The sequence below is a fragment of the Gavialis gangeticus genome, unplaced genomic scaffold (assembly GCF_001723915.1).
Source record: "Gavialis gangeticus isolate Ggan-Ray unplaced genomic scaffold, GavGan_comp1, whole genome shotgun sequence".
In the NCBI taxonomy this organism is placed as follows: Eukaryota; Metazoa; Chordata; order Crocodylia; family Gavialidae; genus Gavialis; species Gavialis gangeticus.
Window position 1 is genome coordinate 4,193,380 of NW_017729005.1, and position 10,927 is coordinate 4,204,306.

General features: G+C 41.2%; 1 protein-coding gene across 1 annotated transcript in view; it reads right to left on the bottom strand.

The window, feature by feature from the left end:
• Positions 1–10,927, bottom strand: part of IGF2BP3 (insulin like growth factor 2 mRNA binding protein 3) — a gene marked incomplete at its 5' end in the record, with an annotated part of 212,572 nt that overhangs the window by 180,196 nt on the left and 21,449 nt on the right. Inside the window, one exon of the mRNA XM_019508543.1 lies at positions 6,782–6,830. Coding sequence (XP_019364088.1) covers positions 6,782–6,830 — 49 coding nt within the window. The remainder of the gene's footprint in view (positions 1–6,781; positions 6,831–10,927) is intronic.

Here is a 10,927-nt window from a genome sequence, read left to right on the forward strand (position 1 = left end):
AAACCCAGAGGGGGCATGTCCCCCCCCCCCCAATTTGTATGGGATGAGGGCAGGCTGCCCACTGCAGGCTTGGGGCCAAGGGTTGCACCAGACTCTTCCCAGCAGGGGGTGCAGCTGGGCTGGGCCAGGGTGGGCAGCAGTGGCACTGGGAGGGGTGGCTACAGCAAATTTTGGGGTGCCTGCAGCCCATCCCATAGCCCCACTCCCAGCACTACCACCACCTGCCCAGTCCCCACCCACCCTGAGCATAGCCCTGGCCCAGACTCCCCTGCCAGAAAGAAGCTGGCGCAGCCCCGGCCCCAAGCCTGCAGCAGGGAGCCCACCCTCCCCCTCCACACAAATCCAGGGGGCATGTTCCCCCCCTTACCTCCCCCGGGGGTGTGCAGAGTGGTGGGGAGTCTCCCCCCTTCCCACCCACCTATGCCATGCCCTGCCATGCCCAGCCCCAACTGGGCAGTGCCTGCCCCTGCCCCACTCCCTCCCTCACCATGGGGGTCTCGATCTGCCCCCCCCCCACATCCCTATCCCCACAACAGACTTACCAGTCGGACACTGCTCTCTAAGCTGCTAGACTGCATTCTTGGCTGTGTACATGCTACAGCTGCTCACATTAGTTTTGATAAATCGATTTATTCCAGTAAGGAGCCATTTAGTCAAAAAAAGAGCCCCCAACCTGCTCTTCTTGCATGTTATAGAATGTTTATCTACTCTTGGGTATTTTGCCCACCCCTGGGTTAGGGGGTGGGACTTCTGGTCCCAAGATGGTGATCAGGGAGCGAGGCACCTATCTAGAGGCAAAGCTACCCTTGCAGCCCTCGACAGCTCACCAACAGTCATTAAGCACCCCTCCAGCTGAAATAATTGCCCACTCCTGCTCTAGATGGTGCCATGAGTCTACGATTTCTGTAGGCATGGACAAACATACTAATGTAAGTGATATCAAGATAAAGAATGGACAGACATGCAGCTATCCCTGGGCTAGCTCACACAGTAGGGGGCTATTACAGCACCTAGGTGAGCATACCATAAAGTATTTGTGTTGAACAAACACCTATGCCAAGTTGGAGGGTAACAGATGAAAACAAAAGCATTTTAACTCACACCCACAGATGTGATTCTTGCTAGTTCCTGCAGATATAATTCTCTACCAGATTCAGGAAAAGTTACCCAGTTTAGGGGCTTACTCCTGTTCACTCCTCCCTCAACAGTATAAATATTACTCCTATCCTGGAATATCCTATTCAGGATATTACTATCCTGTTTCTTGGTTATCCACTTTTAATACTCCTTTTCCTCTTGATCCAGAAGGTAAGTTGTTACAGCAAACTTTTGGCATCAATGAGTAGGGATAAGGGTGATGAGTCCTGGCCCTGAAAACTTGTTTGCCTGCCATTAACATTAATACTCCAGCTACAGATTAGACATCTGTAGTTTTCTGGCAATGAAACTCGACCAAGAAAGAAATTAAGTTGTAAGACTTAATCCCATGCTTCAACCTTCAACAACACTGAAATAATTTACAATTTCTTCCAGGGGTGAACAACAACTTGCAACCAAATGCCACATCTGAGGCAAAATTTCCAGTGGGACAGATAAATGACAGACAAAGTTTCACTATATTCAGCAGTTTGTGTCAGGTCTAAAACTCCCCTCCTATATGAACAAAGCAAAATATCCCTAAGAAGTAGGCTCTGGGATTCCTATCAAGCAGCTGCCCATGGACTCTTCTGGATAGCTTTTTAGGAGGACAGAGAAGTACTGATAAGTTTGTCTCTATCATTCTATTCTCTCTCTCAGCTTCCTTTTATTTGGTCCTCCTCACACGTGCTCCTGTTAATTCTCCCAACCATTATGCTTACTTCACACTGCCATCTAGGAAGCAACCATCTAGGAAGTTTTATAACTACCATCTAGGAAGCAACAATGAAACTGCCCAGTGACTCGTAACTTCTTCCTGTTGCTTCCCAGCAAAGCTATGAAGTCATAAAAACACTGAAGCTCTTGGGAAGGCAACATCAGTTTATACTCAGCTCATGTTTTAAAAGTTTACATGTTCTATATCATACACAGTTTTACAATACACGCATCCCTCAGGTGAAAAAGCTTCTCATTTGCCACTAGATGAAGAGATTTATTTATTTATTTTTAATAAATGATGAAATCTTATGTTTTGTCAGGGTACTGCCCAAAGCACACAACTCCAGAATTCTGCTGTTTTCAACAAGCAAGCAGCTTTTTGTAAAATAGAGGAAAATGATTTTACAGTTTTCAACTTTGTCTCGATGCAGACTTCCCTTTTGTGAAAAAAAATGAGAGGAGAAGGTATGAAGGAACACACTTAGAGAACAGTCCTAGGTCAGCGTCCTACTCACAGGGCCAATGGATACTCTAGGAGGGTGTCCATCTGTTTTTGACCAGAAACTCCTTTCAGACTCTGAAAACAACTCTCACTAAAAGTTCCATTGAAAACAATTACCCACAAAAAGTTAGTTTTGATAAATTGATTTATTCCAGTAAGGTGCCATTTAGTCAAAAAAGAGCCCTCAACCTGCTCTCCTTGCACATTTTAGAATGTTTCCCTGTTATCATTCACTTTTCATCTTAAAGCTACCTAACAAAAGAGAGATGCACATTGCAGCATGGCAAAAAGGTTTACACTTACCATGCAAGATGCTAGGTTATCATACAAACCAAAACCTCAGGAAAACAGGAAACTTGTTTAATCTGGTTCATTTCAAATGTTACCATCCAATTACAGCGACTTGTAAATAAGTTTGTTCCCTAATTCCTACCCCCTCCCCCAAAGTTGAAATCAGAGAATTGAAAGTTTTCCCACGATCCATTCTACCTCCTCAGTTCCAGAGTGGATGCCTATTTGTCCAAAATGTTTAGTACAGGGGTTGGCAACCTGCAGCCCACAGGCTAGATCTGACCAGTGTATAGACTGGATCCAGCTTCCAGCTGCTCAAGAACTCAGCTGCATACTCCAGCCACAGCAGCAACAAAGGCATCCCCAGGGTCCTACTGCCTGTCCTGTTCAGTGTGTTCTCTCTGCTGCAGCATCCCCAGGGTACTAGCACCTGTCTTTTTCTAGCTATTACCTGCACGCCATCCACTGAGCACAGAGGGGTGCTCAGGTGCATCCTAAAGTGAGGGCTGGGTCACAAGTAGCAGCCTATGGTGGCAAAAGGGTTGCCAGCCTCTAGTAGTTTAGTACATTGGCTCCTAGTGTGTTGAAGTTTTATGATGTTACAATAACAAAATGTTAATAATAGTAACACACACCTACAATTGTGTATATATTGACATATGCTAATATTTAACTTGGCTGTATAAATCTGATTTGACTGGCATGGTACAGTGAAAAGATTAAAATGGCATCCTGCCTGCAGCAGTGAATGTGGGCATATTGTGGCTTCAAATAATACAAAGTTGTTGGATACAGATAAAGGAAATGTAATGCACCTTTTTTCAAACACATACGTGTGTCTAGTTTCCCCATCATAAGACCAATTAAAAGATCCCTGGAAAGTAGTAACTTTCATTTAAAGAGTTAAAATGAAAGCTCTTTAGGGCAGTTTTTTTAGGTATACAATGCTTAACACATGAGGCCACTAGGTATCATCACAACAAATAGCTACAAAGCACAAGTAGATATGTGCATTGATAATTCTATACACACACATAACGGTTTTTTGCACACAAGGCTGCCTTATTATAAAAGTAAAAGTTGTCTTCCTCTAAGAGCTGATAAAGGACATACTTTCTTAAAACCACAGAGCTAGAAATAATCCAGTTTGTGTAAAAGCAGCAACCTAATTTCTCATTGTTCCCCATATATGAATGCAAACAGCAGATTGAGTTCTTACAGAGACAGGAAAGAGTAGAGATTTTGTATTGTGACATCCTCCCTGCAAGAAAGCTAACTGATGGAACCAGCTCAGCAATATAATCAGTAACGTCTGACCAAAAATAAAACAGAAACTAATCCCATCTCCACCAATGCAAAGACATAATGATGCAAATGGGTTAGCATAGATGGGCTATTAAATAAAGGAAAACCACACACCATTTAAGAGATAATATAGTTCCAACTGCCATTATGCCAGTCCAGAGAAGAAACATTTCAATAGCCATGTTTGACTGCAGTAGAAAGAGTATCTTGGACATGGGGGCTAGTCAGCTACAGCACACAGTAGCTTCCCCAAAAAGAGGTTACTGGAAAGAGCTTGATCTAAAGAAGGTCAAGGATCCTTTCTTAAAAGATTTAAATTTTCCCTGTTCCCACCAATCAAAGAGCCACAAGAATAAAATTAAGGATATGAAATCCGTGTGAAATCTTCCTAAAGAGTTCAAAGGGGGCTCTTGCAAGAGTTTTTAGAATAGAAACCCTTTAGGTTATGGTGAGATCAAACTAAGGTTAGCTCTGTATGATACCATTAAGAGTCTCTCCCTCTGAAACGGGATCCCAACAGGAACCCTCCAGGACAAGGGGATGCCACTGTAAGATACAAGACAAAGTGCAGTGACAATAGGGATAATCATTAAGAATACTGATGTGTGAATGTGCATCACAGGAATCATTCTGCAAATTATTTGCAAAGCACTAACAGATCTCAGGCAAAAAAGGAAAAACTACTTGTAGCTGCTGGAGTGGAGGATATGTAGTAACTTGTGGCACAAGGATGTGGAATAAGCCCCAGAAATTGCCTTTAGAGTACACTTTTCAGAAATGCCTCTCCAGCCACCCACGTTGCATGAGAAGCTTCAGCATTTTAGCATGTGAAAATAACTACATCAATCGGAGAGATACGAATTCATTAAACAACTGGGGAATACTTTAGGGAAAAGTCAGCAGACATAGAAGAGAGCTCACCTGAAGCCAAATGCACCCAGAAGATCACCGCAGAAAATCTGCAGGACTTTGGGGGATGATTTGAACTAGGATCTGGGAAGAAGAGCAGGATAGATATCTGCTACAGAAATATCAAAGTAGCGTTATAACCTTTAAAGGATCCGAAACCAATATATTAAGGTAAATGGAGGCATTTAATGTACTAGGCACAATCGATGAAGTTAAAGTTCAGAGATCCAGAAATAGATAGTTACTAAAGAATGAGTTAACAACACTCCAACCAACCAACCAACCCCACAAAGTCCAAAGAAACCCCAAACCCAAAAACCTACACCACTGCAGCTAAAAAAGTAGACATTGCAATAGATTACATGAAGTCTACTAGCAATTTTGCTAGGAATTTTAAAGGAAGCCAGCTTGGATACTGCAGTAATAGCAATAGTATAAAAATTTCATGCCAGAGGACTACCACTATCCAACGTGGAGGAAGAAAGAGAAAAAGCTGGAGTGACCTATAAAAGACTTTCTAGTAGTGAAGCTTCCAGATCTGACAATAACTATAAGGAGAGAAGGGCAAACAGGAATGCATTGGTTGACAGCAAGTTGGACCGCCAAGATGAAAGCTTGAATTGAAGAGAGAGGTGCCTCTCTCTATTCTTGCTCTAACCCAGGACTGAGCAGAACTAAATAGACACTTTACAGAGAATGAAGCAGACAGGAAATAAGCAGGTTCAGCTAACCTGCTTCATAAGAGCAACAATACAAAAGCTTTACTCTTTTCTTTCTCTTGTCTCCACCAAGCAGAACAGTTTACCACCACCTAGGTTAGCATAAAGGGACAGTAAAATTAAAAAAGAAAAATTCACCAAGAAGAACTTTACAATTTTCTGCCTTACACAAGCATAAAGAAATATTTCTTCTCACAACCTCTAATCCTACCTATTCCAAGTAGGGCATGCTGACACCTTAGTATCTAACTCAGTCGTTCTCAGCCTTTTTAGACTCGAGGCACCCCTCAATATATTCAAGGCACTCTTCGATAGAATTGAAGCTCCTTGGAAAATGCCAGCTCCAAGTTTTCACTCACTTTTTTTTTTTTTACTATAGAAAAATAAAGCAATTCTGCTGCAAGGAACTCAGAAAGACCACAATGGGTCAGAATGTTTTAACACTATGGATTCCTATTGGAAAACTCTGGGTTTCTATTGTGAATCATGTTTGCCCACCTAGCACTGCTAACACTGCATGGCAACCCACAGCACCTTGAAAAGATCTCAAGGATCCAGGATGCCACAGTACTGATCTAACTGTTTTGTAAAGGCCTGAGCTTTCATAGGCAACAACCTATTTTATCACATACTATGACATTTGTTCTTACGTATGTGAAGTCCCAATACTCCCATTGTGGCAACATGAGCAAATACTATGGGGATCACTAGTTACATAGTTCTTCATTTAAACTTCATGGGCACACTACCGTTGCTACTTAAAGAACTACTATGATAGCACCAATCTGGTAGGAAAAGTTTTTAAAAAAACCCTGAAAGACAAAAGGGTTTAGTATTTAAAATTTTGTGTTTGTAAAGTTGTTGCCAAGTATTTAACTCTGAACTTCCACAGGATTACTTTACCAGCAAGATCTGAAATAGACAAGCTTTAGAGTCAAAATGAAGGAATCAGGAAGTCAGCATTCACCAAACAATCCATTTCAACTTTCTGTTTTTGTTTAACTCAGCAAAAATAAAGGCATTTATGTGAATTGCTTATAAGGCTCTATTGTTCATTCTTTCAAAGGATTTTTCTGGGGGGTGGGAGGGAAGAGAGAGAGCTCAAAGGTGGGGAAAGGGATAAAGTCTAGTTGATAAGAAGAGAAACAAACATACAGCTTTAAATATGGCTGTCGTAATTTGAAACATGAAATCCTACCTCCCACTGCAAATGAGGCGGGATATTTCTGATCTGAAGTTTCCGACTCCTGTAGATGAATTAAAGAAAACAGTTAAAAACAAGTAAATACCAATAAGGCTACACACAGCAAACCCTCTATATAAAAGCACATTTACTAGCATGTTCGGCAGAATTAAATTTATAAGAGAACAACACAATGAAACAGAGAAACTATTTTAGTCCAGGTCCACAGAACTGTTACAGTAATTTACTTTACATTTGACAGCTGTGATGCTCATAAGAGCACTTTTCTTGAAAGCTATTTTAATAAGTTTAAGAACACTAATATATGCCTTTCCATATACAAAAGCATGTAGACAACGCCATAAACACATCTAAAATTACTATTTTCCCTTAAAAAAAAAGTTTTCACCAAGAACCTTCCCAACCAATACTTCAGTACTGGCTGCATTCTACAGCCCTTCCAAAAAAGAATATTGAATAAATACTTGTTTTGAGATTAAGCTGGCCATTATCTTACGAAGTCTGCCTAACTGATCATATTTTAACATCTGAATTCCTAGCATTCCTCCCTTCTGAAGACAAATTAATTAACTTAAATTCAATGGATTTTCACTTCAAAATTAATTGCAAATTTCAGGTCACTTATCATCTAGTAAACAAAATATTTACTTTGAAGTACTATAGTAGAGCCTCATAGTACTCTAATTGGATTCACAGCCAAATCTTTTGTTTCCTCCCTTCCCCCAAAGCAGAAAAACAAATAAATGCCAGAGATGCCACATCACCCTTGGGATGCTCAAGAATGTGTAGATTAACAGGGTTTCGCTATACTCAGGTAGTGTGTGTTGCATGTTGGAGGGGCCATTTAAGCTATTCTTGTAACAAATCATGAAAATGTGATCGTTTTGTACCATAAGAAGTGAACTTCAAGCTTTGGTTGGGGGGGGGGGGGGAAGAGGAGAGAAACAGGGAGACTGTGGGCCAACAAAGATACAGATGCTCCTTAGGAGACAAAGAAATATTCTCCCTCATAACAGACATTCAGACACATACTATTTCCCCTAAAAATGTGTCAAGTGTTCAAGGCTTTCTTTTAAGAGGTTTAAGGTTTGTTGTATTATACAAAAAAACCCACCTCAAATCTGCCAAATATATAGATTTGGGCAAATGGCCTCCATCAGAAGAGGCTATAATCATTACTAGGATATTCCTAATAGCATCACTGAAGGCATTCATTTTCTCTCTGAGTTGCTTTTAGAATATACTCCTCTCTCCTTACCTAGCTCCCACCCTTCCTTACCTCTACAGCAAATTTTTATACCTTGAAATACTCTTTAAAACAAATCTGTCTTTTGCCAAAACATATTGCATCCATAAAAACTGAGTGTCCAAAGGGAACGTTAATGTACAAACTTCTTACAATGGCTACATGATCTGTTAGCGAATGAAAGGGGCAATCAGGCTGACTCAAATAGAAGTTCTTATCAAAGAGTTTTGAAGATAAGTAGATGCCAACTAAAATAACAGAATACTTAATAGTGACCAATTTTATGAAACAGGCAGAAACATATTTGGCCATTTCTTCTGGTCATAAATTTGTAAAGACAAGATTAAGAATTGTTTCTTTTTACTGGGGCAGAGAGGTAGTTAGCCATGACAGCCTGATAAAGGCAGAGTAGAGATGCAGGGTGCTGCACTTGGGCAGTAGGAACCAGCAGCACACTTATACAATGGGGAACTCCTTACTCGAGAGCACGGAGGCAGAAAGGGATCTTGGAGTCATTATTGACTCCAAGATGAACATGGGCCGACAATGCGAGGTCATGGTTGGCAGGGCTAACCGGACCTTGTCGTGCATCCACAGGTGCATCTCGAGTAGAGCCAAGGAGGTGATCCTCCCCCTCTATGCGACGCTGGTCAGGCCACAGCTGGAGTATTGTGTCCAGTTCTGTGCGCCCCATTTCAAGAGGGATGTGGACAATATGGAGAGGGTCCAGAGGAGGGCCACCCGCATGATCCAGGGACAACAGGGCAGACTCTACAGTGAGAGACTGCGGGACCTGAACCTATTCAGCCTCCACAAGAGAAGGCTAAGGGGGGACCTGGTGACTGTCTATAGACTCACTAGGGGGGACCAGAAGGGTTTGGGGGAGACGCTGTTTCCCCTAGCGCCCGCTGGCATAACAAGGAGTAATGGGCACAAGCTGATGGAGAGGAGGTATAGATTGGACATCCGCAAAAACTACTTCACGGTTAGGGCGGCTAGGAGCTGGAACCAACTTCCAAGGGAAGTGGTGCTGGCCCCTACCCTGGGGGTCTTTAAGAAGAGGCTGGATGCCTACCTGGCTGGACTCGTTTGAGTCCCATTTCTCTTTTTGGGGTTTTTTGTTGTTCTCCCGCCCTGGCGGGGGGTCGGGCTAGAAGATCTACTAGGTCCCTTCCGACCCTTAATCTATGAATCTATGAATCTATGAATCTTTATAGACTAATGGAGATGCCTAAGCTTTTGTGAGCCCAAGCTCACTTCATTAGACAGCATGTGATGAAGCCAACTCAAGCTCACAAAAGCTTAAACATCTCCAATTTAGTTAGTCTATAAAAAGATGCATTTCTACCCTGGCTTCTGCAGGCTATCATGGCTAAGTGCCTCCCTCTGCCCCAGTAAAAAAGAACAATTAACAACAACTTAATCTTACCTTTACAAATTTATGAAACAAAACCTGGCAAGAACTTTGAGCAACTTTAACATAAAGGAATAATTTGAAGAAGTTTGTAACTTAAGGAAATATTCACAATTTCAGGTAACTACTATTAAAAGCTTTTCAGCTCTGTTCTGAAAAGCCTATGGTTGTGCTTCCATGTTATAATATCAAAACTTTCTGACAAAAAAGCCAACATTTTGGGCTGATACATTACATATATTATATAATATATTCTCATCTTTCATCTTCATTTTAGGACATTCTAGGGAAAACACTGGCAATCTTAATGCTGTTCAGTGTGTTTCAAACTGTGTAACAGTGTTAGCCTCGCACACTTTTAGATTCCAGTTAAAATCCATTAGCATTCTATAGCAAGTAGATATACTGCAAATGAACAGTAGTGACAGCATATATGGCATGCCCATGATAAGACTTAGTGGAGTTCAGGACAGGACAAACTAAGGAACAGTCAAATACTTATCCTGAGCAGTGCAAAACTAGACAGCATGAGCACAATTTCTTATTAAGAAAAGGGGTTTGGACACACAGTGCCCTCTTTACATGTCACCTAGATAAACTCCCTCCCCTCACATTCTTATTTCATTTCACCTCACAGCATACAAAAGATAGCTCTGTTTTTATGAATACATGACATGACATTCATAAACACATGACAAGTCTCAATTTTCTACTTCTTAGAGAGAAAAACTTGATGCGAGTTAAAGACTGGCCATAAAAACATTCATCACACATGTACCAAGAGTACCCCAAGTCTAAAATGGAGGAGGGGAAGCCAGATACCAAGATTCCCTACAATACTGGTGGCTGTAAGTAAGGACAAAGGGGATGGAACTGAGACTGTCATAAAAAAGCTAATGTACCTCCAAATTCACAGCAATCTTAAGACATCTATTAATATTCTGTGAAACTGAAAGCGCACTTTAAAATGAACATTGTGTTAAAAAAGAATGTTACAAATATATAAGCCATAATGGAACATTCAGTTGAGCATCTGTCCTCCAAATACATCTCAAGCTAGTTTTTTTAATGCAGATTGTAAGAAGGCGAGTAGAAAAGGGATCCAAAAAATCCGTTTCATATTACTATTGTATCATAATAATTGGAGATGGAACACATGCACAATACTCAGTGCCAACCCAAAGAGTGCTCATGCCACCAAGAGACCACAGATGCTTTCTACTCCAACACAGAAAATGAAAGTCTCCTGAGATATTTTCTAGTTCTATTCCTATGCAGTGAAAAAGACATTTCTAAAAAAGTCTTATGGAAAAAACCATAGGAAAAAGCAGAAAGATGGCAACGCATTATAATGCAATCTCTCAGAAGAACAAGAGATTATATTAACAGAAGCACATAGGAAAAAGTCTCATTCAGACTGGTACCCTGCACAGTAGTGTACTCATCATACCATACCTGCCACAACTCGTGTATGTTCTAG